Source organism: Aythya fuligula, chromosome 20 (assembly GCF_009819795.1).
Source record: "Aythya fuligula isolate bAytFul2 chromosome 20, bAytFul2.pri, whole genome shotgun sequence".
Lineage (NCBI taxonomy): Eukaryota > Metazoa > Chordata > Aves > Anseriformes > Anatidae > Aythya > Aythya fuligula.
Window position 1 is genome coordinate 3,048,289 of NC_045578.1, and position 13,292 is coordinate 3,061,580.

The 13,292-nt window shown below is 45.8% G+C and overlaps 1 protein-coding gene across 1 annotated transcript in view; it reads left to right on the plus strand.

Moving 5' to 3' along the window:
* The first annotated feature begins 8,064 nt into the window (after positions 1 to 8,064).
* The window catches only part of CASTOR2 (cytosolic arginine sensor for mTORC1 subunit 2), a 127,645-nt gene continuing 122,417 nt past the window's right edge, over positions 8,065 to 13,292 (plus strand). The window contains exon 1 of the mRNA XM_032200666.1: positions 8,065 to 8,335. Coding sequence (XP_032056557.1) covers positions 8,223 to 8,335 — 113 coding nt within the window. The 5' untranslated portion in view covers positions 8,065 to 8,222. The remainder of the gene's footprint in view (positions 8,336 to 13,292) is intronic.

Here is a 13,292-nt window from a genome sequence, read left to right on the forward strand (position 1 = left end):
TAATTGTGAAGTGATTTTTGTGTCTTCTTATTCCATCCTTCATTTTGCTTTTAGTCTGTCTCTAGTATTAAAATCCATGGAGTGCACGACAGTAGTTGTGCATGCCACTGTATCCTGTTTGCAGGGGTTAGCAATGGGTTAAAGTCTTGCCTGGCATGAGAGGCAAGAGGAGGAGAGTGTTTTCAAGTATTTGCTGGAATGCACTGTCTGGAATCAAGGGCTGAGATATTTGAAAGAAGACTCCACATTACAGACTATGGGAACAACTGGTTTTATCCTCCAAATTACTCCAGAAGGCATCACTTCTATCAAAGTAATTGTGTAAAAAAGACCCTGCTGCAGAAGACAAACAGGAAGGAAAGGAGGAGAGGACATGATAATGTGCCAGGGGACATGGAAGCTGCTCGAGAGACCAAGCTCATGCCTGGAGAGGCCTGGGCATGCCTCTTACCGACAAGTGACCAACAGGCCCTGCTCTGTCACAGCAGGGCCTCGCGCCTGGCTGGGATTCCTGCTGGCTTGCACAGCTTCCCTCAAAGGGGGCAGGCTGTTCCCCTGTCTGCTTTTCTTTGCTAATTTTCTGACACAGGATCTCCCTGGCCGTCCTGCAGGCAGACAAAAGCTTTGACTAGCACAGCAAATGTGTAGGAATTAGTCCCTTAGGGCAAGCTGCAACTTCTAAAGCCAGTTTCAACAGCAGTAAATGCATTGCCACAGCCAGAAATTCCCTAGCAAGTAAAGAGCATGGCAGTCACGGACCCACAAAGTTAACGAAGCCACAGGACTCATCCAGAGGTTATAACAACTGAGGTTCGTTTATACCAAGAGATTTAAGAGGTCTGCAGGTGTAAAGGGCAAGTCCTAAACAAAACCCCGTGAGCCTGACTTAGCTACACCAGTTGTAAAAGAAGTGTAGTGTGACCAGAAGTAAATTGCCTTCTGTGCACATTTCTCTATAAATATATGGGCAAATAAAAGAGTTCTCACCATCTAGATGTGGAATATAATTTCTTGAGAAGGTGAGAGGTGACATGCAGGGAATTTTTCCATGTGGTATTTCATCCAGAATTAAATCTTGTGGATGTCTGAATCCTGTGTTTCAGTAGAGCATACAGGATTTCCTCCTGTGCAATGGGATCTTTCCAGAGTGTAGAAAACTGTCCTGGAAAACTTTAGTGGCTTTTATTTTAATTTGGTCTTTGGGAGGAGTCCCAGGATTGCTCTGGAACCTGCCATTCCCTGAGCATCTCCCATGTGTGTTTCAGTCAGGAGGAGACATTCATTCTTCACTTGGAGGTATAACAAAGGGTGTTCAGCAAGATATTGATCATGGCCCCACCAGCAGGCACCTTCTTGCAGTAAATGAAATGTTCACTGCCTCCTGTGATGTCTGGAAAAAGCTGCTTGTTGCACCAGGTTTCTGTGGAGCAGACACAGTGTCTGACTCAGTGTAAAATGGTGAGGTGAAGGGGGAGCCATGGATAAATATCGCACAAGTTCCAAATCCTTAATTTGTGGATCATTAACTTCACACGGTAACCCTTGGAAGACAAGGTCATCTGCTTCATGGGCTGGGAAGGTGGTTTTGCAAATAAGGGTGTTTGTTCAACATTGCTGATCCCTGCTGATCCGTTATGAAAGCCACATTAGTTACTGTACCCACACGTTATGTGCAGTCATGTGATGCTCCAGGCCTGAAATACATTTAGCAAGTCAGAAGAGATAAGGCAGGGTACAATCTGGCTTTCTTCCCTTAGGTTTGCAGAATGTGTTTGCAGATGTGTTGCTCTTTAGGAGGCTGGCAGGAGGAGGGGGGAACATTTTCTTTAATAGCCTGTTTCAATACCAGAAGCAAAAGATGAGGTCATCTTTAACACCTCCCAGTAGCTGTGATGTCCCTCCCACAGCCTGAGCCATGCTTGTCTCAGTTCTGCATCAATGATGATTTTTCGCCATCATGAAGTGGACATGACTTTGGCCATTTCGCCTGGCTTCACGTAGAGCCAGTGAGCTGAGCTGGATCCGTCTCAGTGCTGACGGTTGCAGCCAGTGGGTCAAAGTAGCGCACCTAATCAGTAACCAGTGTGTGACCAGCATCATGGCTTGGTAACTTTCAGCTTCTATGTCAGGTAATGTTTTGGTTCAGTAACACATGCATGACTTTTCCTCTTTTGGTTAATAATTGTGTTCCCTCGCAGACATTACATGTTTCCCGTAGAGTTGTAGGTGCAACTCGTTCATACATGTGTGCGTTACTGTGGATGAGAGATTCATAGGAGTGGCTGTAGCCATCGAACATTCAAGGATGCGGACAGGCTTTGTCAGCCAGTAGCTAAGAGAACAAGGGAATAAAACACCAAATACCTGTACTAGGCTCCTCACAGGCCAAGGCTGAGCAAATTCTGCTTGCCTTAGATTAGCACAGACTTAGCCTGTTGCTTTCTGGTGCACCAAGTTTTGGTTGGTACAGTAGTTGGAGGTTGGTATGTCAAGTTACATGCAACCTGTACTTGCTTCTTCATCTCCAGAGGCTACGTAATGCTGATTACAAGTGCCAAAGCTTGCTTCTGCTAGCCCAGGACTGGGAGTCCCTTTCTTTCCTGTTCTGCAAGGACAGTAGCTGTTAAATGTCACCAAAGCATAGGACATAGCTGGGATCCAGTGGGTGAGGTATTTATCTCCCCTCCCTGAGCAATGTACGTGGTTGTAACACTCCGGCTGGACATCTGGGCTCCTCGCAGGGGCTGGTGCAATGGTAGAGGCTCATCGGCACCTCTGCTGCCCTGGGAGCATGAAATGCCTGACCTGCTCAGCCCACTTTGTACTTCAACAGTAAATTAAAGGTCTTCATTAGCTTATTTGATAGTTGAATAAAATGCTTTGAAACACTGGCACATTAACTGCAATCAAGTTTTGAAAGGTCTCTGGTTGCTAGAAGGAAATTAGCTTGATAAATCGCTCTTTTCAATTAACAAATGGGTAATTTTTCACAAGCAAGCCTAGAAGCTATCATTTGGGAAGGGTGTTTTTTTCTTTTTTGTTTTTACTTTTGTTTTTCCCTTTGCTTTTTTATTTTTTATTTTATACATGATTTTTCTTAAAGAACTGATTGAGAGAGACTGGTTGTCACTGGAAGCGTAAGATAGCAGCCTGTAAAGCCATCCTCCCTGTCTGCCTCTGACACACTCACAGGGGTCCCATGGCCAGGCAGTGCCCTGTGAATTGTTCATCCAAAATGGCAGTAGCTGATGGCACAGCTTTGTTTTTTGCCTGCCTTTCTGTGCCTCTGCTCATCGGTTTGTGTAAAGACGCGTTACCCTCCCTGGGTCAGAAAGGCCTGTTTAACTTAAACTAAGGGTTCCAGGATAATTATAGTTACTTAGTAACTTTCATCTCCAAATAAACTGGTTAAGAAATGTGATGGCTTCCCTTTTGGTCAAAACCAGAGACTGACCCGAAGATACCTCCAGTCCTCAAAGCTCTGAACACAGTCTGCATTCAGAAAGTGCTCCCCGAGGCTGGAACAGATTGTGTCCCTTGTGTACTGAGCCTGAAAGGGACCCCAGAAATGCATGCTGACCCCAGTTTCACACCAGAGCTACAGACGTGCTAAGAACTTCATATGCTCTGTCTACTGCGGAGAAGCAAACGCTAGTATAAACAACTGTGACACTGGATTCATCTTGCCTTGGGCATATTTATCCAGGGTATTGCCATTACGTCATTCACATTGGGACTGGCATTATCTGCTGTTTCCCATCTTGGAAGCTGGTACGAGCCCTAGTCAGAGGTCAAGATGCTGTTGAAGTTCAGATGTTTCTGAAAGAAAAGCATAATTCTTGCAACAGCAGAGTAATGTTAGATTTGCAGCGGTGCCATGTCAGACAAATCATGTGAGAGAATTGAAATTATATTTCTTTTTTCTTTTTGAAAATGAGGTTTTATTGCCAAGAATTTAGATACTGCATGTTAAAATCTATCTGTAAAAGGCAACCATAGCCTCATCTTTGAGAACTGAATAGGGTAATTTGGGGCTTTTTTATGGTATCAGAAGAGACCACAAATGATATAAGAACTTCCTTCCACCAGCTAACTAAAATAATACTGAAATATCCTGCTGTAGTTTGGAGTAACTGCATAAAACATGATGACTCACGTGATTAGAAATTCTCCTTTATTTTTCCTCTGTGCACAGAGCTGCTCCTGGTGAACTGTTTGTCACAGTGCGTAATTACATTCCTTTCACCTAAACTGTTTCTACGTTTCCCATTTCTTTTTCCTGCAATGCTGATTGTTCTCGAGCGTCTTGGTTAGAGTGGAAGCGATCTGTATGCAGAGACTCGGGTGTCAGGCTGCAGTGTGGTTTATGAGAAATTTAGCATTGGGACAAAAGTCTCGGCAGAGTTGGAGTCTCCCAGAGGACTGCTGTTGACCCCTACCTGGCTGCTGAGGCAAAGGTTCAAGGCACAATACAGACTATCTCCTTGAACTTAGGGTTATCATAAAACATCGCATTCCTTTGGAGGACCTCACCTCTAGTCAAACGGTGCCTGGGGGCAAACAGAAGATGGCTCTTGCCCTGCTTGCGGTAAGAAGGTCTATGTGAACATGAGCAGAAGCTGAAATATCTGAAAACTGCCCATCTGTTCAAGTACAGTCTGCACTTCTACAGGGAAACCCTGCTGCTTCTGGCCTTGGGGCTTCAAAGGTTTGCTAAGCGTTACCGGTGGTCCCCGACCTAGGGCACTCAGAAATCTCTTCTACTTGTGCTGGCTTGTAAGGGCCCTGCTCCCCCTCCAGGCAGGAGGTGAGTCATGGTGCCTGGTCCTCATACTGAGATTTGTTTGGCTGCTATCTCATCTTCCTGTTTTCTTGTCCGTTCTCCCCATTTCTTTGTTCTGTCTGCCCAGCATGTGCTGTGGTAACCGACATTGGAAGCTGTGTGGGCAGGGAATGGGTTTTGTTTTTAATTAAAAAAAAAAAAAAAAAAAGAAGTGTGGTTACATCATCTTGCACAACAGGTCCCTGCTCTGTGGCTCGGCCAAGAGAGTCCTTCTGAGCTGCAAAAAATATGAAAAACTTGGAATTGCAATAATTAAATGATATTACAGCATGTTGTATGTAATAACAACACATTCCAGTCTGCTCCCTGCATGGAAACTCCCAGGTACACCTGGCAACGAGGGAGAGAGAGATCTGAATACTAATGGCAACTGGAGGAGGGGGCACCTAATCGTATTTTGGCTAATTGCCAGGTTGCCTGCTCTTGAAAAATGTGCCTGTGCTGAGCTAGGCATATTTTATTTTATTTTATTTTTCGTGTGGAGAAAATTGGGTTGGGTGTTGGTAGGGCTTGATATTTTCCTCATGCTTCCTCCAGTCAGCTGTGTGAAGGTTCACATAGCCATGAGGGCCGTGCTCGCTGCCCCGCGAGGCCTTCGGGCCTTCTTGGAAAGGCTTGGAGCAGCTGGTCAGACCCAGGGAAGAAATTGCAATTTTGGAGAGGAGCAGATGTAAACTAACAAAATGAAGAAGTATTTCTGTGTTTTGTGGGTTTGGGGGGGATTTTTTTTTTTTTTTTTTTGCTTGTTTGCTCGATTCTTCTTTTTTTTAGTAAATCCAGATGACTAACTCAGGGCCTCTTTTCTCCTTCCCTGCAGGCAGAACAAAAGTCTCTGATGATTTGCTTGCTTCAAAAGGTCCCCACTGATTTTACCTTTGGGTCTGTTCTACCATCTCTCATTGTTTCATGTAAGCATTTTCTGTGGTAATTAGGCTGGTAAAAGCATATTCCCTGGTGGCCTTCCTGGAGTGCCTGCCCTCTCTGGGTTGAGAAAGCTCTGCTTGGGGGCAGCATATTTTGTCTCTGAGCGGGGAGGCAAAGAGTCGATATTGTGAATGCTGTCCTGATTATGATGGAAAATCTTTTAAAAGAGGAAAGTTTTGCTGCATTTCCTAGAAGCAGTTCAGGCTATGTTTGTCTGATTTCCTCTGGAAGCTCACAGCAACCTTGACGGTGAATGTTTTGTCCCTGGCTGCTTCCTTCTGGACTCTGCGGCCTGCATTGTCCCGCAGGAACACAGCTATCTCTGTGATTTGCAGATGCAGGTGCAGGCACTTTCTGTAGCTGGGCACAGATACAGCCAGAGCTTTGAAGACCAAGACCTTGAACTAGCAGTGGAAGCAGATTAAAAACCCTCTTCAGCTTCCTAAAATGCAACGCCTACAGTCATCAGGACTTATGCGTGAGGCAACGAATGAAAACAACCCTTAGGTTTTTAAAGGCTTTTAAAAATTGTACAAGAAATTCAATATTTTGTTTCCTTGCCTACAAATGATTGCAAACTATCGATATGAATGCCTCTAATTTCAAGGTTTTTCTTTTGGGATATAACAGAATTTAGATAGCCTCTCAGAAGTATGGCCATGGGCAGGGGAAGAACGGACGTGTCCAGCGGGGGAAATACAGGCATCCAGCGGGAATTAACAGAGCAGAAAGGATTTGGAAATTCTAGTTTCTGAAGCTTGCAGCAGGGCTGGATTCAAGGGATTTCTTCAACAGGAACACAGGCCCTAAAAGGTTATTGAACTGTGGAAGCTCATCTGAAGCAGAAGAGTGGCCTGGAGAGGGGCTTAGTTCACTGAGCTGTGTCTTTCCCCCTTGTACACAGCCCATGCCTCAGTTTCCCCACGTGCAGAGCACAAGGACTGCCAGTGATGGTCTTTTGCAAAGCCCATTTGAGATCCAGCAAGTAAAAGTGGCATGGCCATCTGGGTATTGCTGTCATTCAGGGCAGAATCAGCATGGTTCAAAGCCAGAGCGAGCCCTTCCACGTGGCGTGTTAAAACCCCGATTTTTGGTCCAGGTTCTGAGATCCCCCACCCTTGGCACAGCCAGGCCGGCGTGCAAGAGCTGCCTCACTGGTGAGGTGCTGGTGTGGGGCCCGACCCATCCTACCCTGGCAGCACGGCCATCGCCATCCACATCCTCACACCACTGCTTTGGCCTTCCCACTGGCCACAGCTCTCCTTCTGTAACACCTGGGTGCACACTGGGGTCGTTTGTTCGCTTCAGTTTTGCTTTGTGGGAAAACTGATACGGGCTGCACATTGGCTGTAAATGAGAACAAACAGGGTAAGATGGGAGTATTTCTGTATAGGGTGATAACTGGCTAAGATGGGAGTATTTCTGCATAGGGTAATAAATGGGGTAAGATGGGAGTATTTCCTTTATTATTGAAAACTTGTGAAGCTTCTCTTTTCTACTGGCTCCTGAAGGATTGTGCCGTGTGCCTCCTGAGCCAAACGGTAAAATTAAAGAAAATTAAAGAAAAATAAATAATAAAATAAAGCAAATTAAAATAAAGGAAAATGAAAGAAAAACAAAAGAAATTTGATAAAGATAAAGAAAATAAGGAAAAGATAAAATATAAGGAAAAGATAAAATATAAGGAAGAGATAAAATATAAGGAAGAGATAAAATATAAAGAAAATAGAAAATAAGATAAAGATAAAATATAAGGAAAAGATGAAATATAAGGAAAAGATAAAATATAAGGAAAAGATAAAATAAGATAAAAATAATTTTAAATAAAGATAAAGTAAAACTAAAATAAAATAAATTAAAATAATACAAAATTAAGATAAAGTAAAATAAGGTGAAATAAAGTAAAAATTCAAGACATGACATTTTCAAAAATACAAAGAACCGGGACGGGGGAGGGAGGCTCACGGGCAGGCCCCCTCCTTCCCCTCCGAGCCGCCCCGGCGGGGACCGGAGGGGGGCCGGGGGCTGCCGTGGCTGCGCGGACTCCAAGGCCCGGCGTGCGGCGGGGCGCTGCGCAGGCGCGGGCCGTGAGTGGCAACTTGTTTGTGCGGCCGGCCCCGCGCGGCTCGGCTCGGCCCCGCTCCTCTCCGCTCCCTGCCCCTGCCCCGGCCCCGGCCCCGCTCCGCGCCCCCCCGCGCAACTTTGGCACCCCCCGCCCCCGGAGCCGGGCAGGGGGAGAGGAGCCGGGCGAGGAGGAGGAGGAGGAGGAGGAGGGAAGGAGGAGGAGGAGGAGGGAAGGAGAGGAGGGGGAGGGAAAAAAAAAAAAAATAATAAAAGCAACGGCAACACAAAAAGCGAGCCCGGGGCGCCGGCAGTAAGAGCCCCCCCCCCCTCCCCTCCCAGCCCCCCCATTAACGCCGGGGCTAGATGAACTACAAATGAGAAAGAGGAAAAGATGGAACTGCACATCCTAGAGCACAGGCTCCGGGTGGCCAGCATAGCCAAGGAGAGCATCCAGCTCTTCACCTACGGATTGATCAAACTTGCCTTCCTCTCCTCCAAGACCAGGTGGGTGCCGGGGACCCCCCCTTTCTGCCCCCCCAAAAGGGGACGGGGTTTGGGGGCGCCCCCTCCTCGCCCCCTCGGGGGGGGGGGTGCAGGAGTTTGGGGGCTCCCTGCTCGGGGGGCACCCCCCGGCCGTCCTGCACCCCGGGGTGCTGCTGCCAGGGGTGGGGGCACCTTGGAGTGCTGCGTTTTTTGGGGGGGGCACCTTGGGGTGCTGTGTTTTTGGGGGGGGCACCCTGCTTGCTACGAGCCGGGGTGCTGGCCCCGGGGGACACCTTGCCCCTTAGAGGGGTGTTTTTTTGGGGGGAGCAGGGGTTGTGCCCCCCGCAGCTCTCCTGCCCCCTCCCAAGCTGGGGGGGCCGGAGTTTGGGGTCCCCCCCAAAAGGTCCTGGGGCAGCGCAACGGGAACAGGTGGGGGCCGGGGGGGCAGGCTCGGGGCCACCGCCGGACAACAAAGGCAGCGGGAGGAGGAGGAGGAGGAGGAGGAGGAGTGCTTGGTGCTGGTGTTTTTCCCCTCTTCCTTTTTTTTTTTTTTTTTTTTTTTTCCCCCTTCTTGCTCTCTTATTTTTTTTCTCTCGCTTTTTTTTTTTTTTTTTTTTCCTCCCCTCTCCCGGTCGTTGCCGCTCGCTGCCGGAGCGGCTCGTGCAAAGGTTTGCGCTAAAAGGTGTTTTTTTGGTGCTGCCGGATTGCAGGAGGGCAGGGGCAGTGCTCGCCTTGCACTTGGTGCTCTTTAAAAATCGTGGTGTTGAGTAATAGGGATTGTGATAGCTTTCTGGAGGAAAAAAAAAAAAAAAAAAAAAAAAAAAACAACTGTAATGGAAGGCACCGTGAAGAATTTTATTTTTTTCTTAGGGGAAGGAAAGAAAACACTCTGGCCAGTGTTACTGAGTGTGCCTTGCTGCCTAGGCCTTTCACAGCAAAACAACTTGAATTGCAAATGCATATTCTTATGTCTTCACTTCGCTTGTTGACTTTGTTGCTCTATTCAGAAAGAGGAATGGGAATGTAAATAGCACGACTCAAACTCTTCTTGTTTTTCCAGCCTGATAATTGGTATTTCAGCTTTCTCTTCAGATTCATCTTAGATAGCATTCTTGTAATGAAGGTGGGAAATTTTCTTTGGCAGTAGGACAATAATAAATAGATAATAAATTTGCTTTTTATTTCTTAAATTGTTTTATTCCAAGCTGTAATTCAATCCTCTCTCTGCAATAATGCTTATGGATGAATGGACCTATTTGTGGTGTAATTTGATTACAGTCCCTTATCTCACAGTTAAACTTCATGCATTGAAATCTCACTCTGATTTGGGGCTCATCCCATTTGGCTCAGCGCTAACGTTGTTTGCAGCGTAATGCACATCAGCACCTTGTTTACTGCTGTCCCTGAATACCCAGCGGGGTATTAAAGGCTCTTCAATCTTAAATTTCTATTTTTCATGTGTTATTTCATTGCTAATTGAAAGCGGTTGCTGATTTGGTGGGGGGGCTGTTGCTCCCCCCCCTGCTGACAAAGTGTCGCTGTCGGCGTCAGCAATGAAATCTTCAAACCTGTCACTTCTAATGCATAGGCTGGGGGTTGGGGGTTACTGATTTATTTACGTATTTAAGTTCGTGGATGATCCTGTTTTCTTTTTGCTTCATGCTAAATTTTGTATCTGTACGTAGAGAGGTGTGAAAGGCTCGGACAGCAAGTGTGCCCTTTGCCCTGCGCTGCGATAGCTGGTCCCGCACTGGGGTGCAGCACTGGGCAGTTTGGGATTCCCCAGGTCACTGGTGTCTGGCTCTTTCCACGCAGTGAGTATCAGTAACGCTTCCATGGAACCTCACTGGTCAGGAAGAAAGCTGTTTGTGGAAAGGTTTTGTTTGGCATGGGGAGCTTCTATCTATTTCCCTTTTGTTGTGTTTTTGCAGAGAGTAGCAATGTAGGGGAAAGAAGGGAAAGCTTGCCTCTGTCGTTCTTGAGACAGCCAATAGTGCTGAGATGTTGCTCTTTCTCCTCTGGGTTTCTGCACCCAAGACCCCTGCCCCATGGACCTTCTGCTCTGATGGATGTGTTTGTGTGACAAGTGAAAGTCTCTGAGAGATGTAACTGAATTTATGGTCCTGCTGGTTTATTCTCACTCTAAGAAGTGGATGCACCCAGGAGACAACAACTTCTTATTAATGTGCAAGACAAATTTCCCCCCAACCACCCCACCTGGGAAGGACTACATGGGGGATGAAAGCAGAAGGTGCCCTACATCTCTGCTGGTCCTATCTGATGAGATAAAAATGCCCGTTACTTTTACTACCTATCTTTTTCCCATTGAGACCTTAAACAGAGCTCTTACCTGTGCTGCAAGGCTGCCAGTGAGAAATAATGATTTGAGGGACAGATGTGATCCAGAGAGGTGGCAATGACATCACCAGTATCCTTCTGTTGGTAAGGCAAGAGATTCCACAGCTTTACATAGGCTCTCACTTCTGAGAAGTGATCTGGAAGGAGTATTGGAATATCTTTCACGTTCTCGTACACTAGGGAATAGGGCTGGAACAATTTTTCAAATCTTGTACGTTTTTCTTAATCCTCTTGGGAAGGAAAAGTAACAAATCTCCCTCTCGTTAGTTGGCCTTTTGCCACTTTGTCTGCCCTTGTTCATGTCATGAGTCTTTTAATTTAGCTTCTGTTACAATAGCAGTATTTTTTTGAACAAAGAACAGCAATTTTGGAACTATTCCGATGGCCAGAAGCAAGAAAGCAGTTAACGAGGTGAAGAGGTGAGACCAGTAGTGAATAAAACAGTGGGCTGAACTGAGCTGAAAGAAAAACACTATTAATCATAACTTTGTTAGGTATGAGATATCTTATGCAGAGATGCATTGAGACAGATAGTCAAATGATAGCTAATAGTGAAACCCCAACTTAGTTATGCTGAGCAATGTGCTTTTGGTGCTCTGCTTGTGTAAATAAGTGCAGACCCATTGACTTCACCTGAACTCTGCCAGGCACCCTAGTGGAGGATCAGGTCTTTGTAGTGTTTAGTTGCATGCTGAAGATTTGCATGTACCTCATCTCTTTGCTGTTGCTCTCAGCGTCATCATCCTAGTGTTTTACTGATCGTGACCTGTCTTCATTTGGCTCATGGGTTCCTTGGTGCCAAGGATCTTCGCCTATTCAGAAGGTGTGCCTTGTGTTTGTGCATGTAAATGTAACTGTGCCTGGTTTTAACACTGCATCATTTTCTCTTTGTATGTGCCCCTGTAAATGCTCATTCTCTGGGGCAGAGAATAGTGCTCATCCTTCCCACCTGTAGTGCTGCAAGAAGAACAGCTTCCCTCCCACCAAAATTAAGCACCTCCTTTCTACAGGGTTAAAACATCTCATGCTGTCAGATGATGTGTCCCAAATGACCTGCTCGAGGACTTGATAGACATCCTAATGTGCTACCATGCTCCAGCCTTGATCTTTGTCCTGCTTGCAGCACACTTCTAACTACGTCTCCCTCTACAGCATAAGAATTAAATCTGGATGGAGGGGGAGGAAGGACAGTTTCAAGTCTTGGGTAACGCCTGCACTGAGCCACTAGTACATGGAAAAAGTGAGGTTGACCTTGTCTTTTGAGTTTATAAAAATATATACGGAGAGTTCAAGTCCTGGAGAATCAAGTGGGGTCAGGGTTTTTCCAAGCACTGTGTCTGTATAAAGGAACTGGCCTTCGTTTGCTGGTTTCTGGGTAATGCTGAGATAGAAAGACCCTTGAACATCTGGAGTCAATGAGTTAACAAGTAGCCTTTCCTCTCTTGGTCCCAGTACCTAATATAAAGGTTTGGTGGTAAACAGAGAATTGAAGTAGTTGAGGGAGAAAGGTGTTATTTAAATTCTAATGATATTAAGTTATAATTAGGATGAAGTTGAGAGGTTGGTTTGTTCACAGAGCTGGGCAGTTAAAATAATAGTAGGTCCTGTGCCTAGCATCGAAAATCTTAAAATCTGTAATTGAGAGTTTTCTGATAGCGTTTAGTTTGTGGTGGTCCTTGTTATTTCAGTGTGCTAAAGAGAAGGAACAAATTCTCCATGTGTGAAGGGTGAGACCTCAGTCTCAGGAGTGTTTAAGGCAGCCATTTCTAAAGCATCTTGTTTTCTTCTGCAAGGCTCCCAGGTCGCCTTCTAGAGGTGCAGTTGCTGCACACCGGTGGCTTCAAGCAGAATCACAGGTACTTTGCAAGGTGCAGATTCCAGACCTGGCACTGGATCCACGAGAGAGAAGAGATGCTTCCCAGAGGAGCCGGGTGGGCTGCAGGAGCCAGGCTGGCCTCTGCCTTGTGCTCAGCACTGCTGCCACGCTGCCTCTGCCAGGGGACGCTCGGAGGCAGGAGGGGTTCTCAGAGAGGTGCTTAAAAATGTTCATTCCAATCAAAGGGTAGTGAGAAGTAAACAGTGATAAGCTGTGTGGAATAAACTGGCTTCTCTCAGGGAAGTGGTGGAGTCACCATCCATGGAGGTCTTTAAAAGATGTTTAGATGTTGAACTTAGCGATATGGTTTAGTGGAGGACTGTTAGTGTTAGGTCAGAGGTTGGACTCGATGATCTTGAGGTCTCTTCCAACCTAGAAATTCTGTGATTCTGTGATTCTCTCGTATATAAATAAGCCATGAAGCTAGGTTTGTTATTTTTGCTAACTTTGTGATAGTTTCTTTGGTGATGTGTCCCTTTTGCTTAGTAATAATCGACACCCCTACTTATAAACAATGTGTTGTTGCTATTAATATAAGTGTTTTTCATTCCCTCATCGCTTGTTTACCGTTTAGGTGTCCTGAAATTGGAGATACTGTAATAAAAGATCTATTTTGGATTTCAAAACATAATAGGATAAACAAGTGTTTGAAATATATCTTAAAATCTGCATCATTTAAGGGAGTTCAGGAGATCAGAAGTCCATTCCTTTGGTATAAACTTAGGCAAACAAGGGTCATTTATG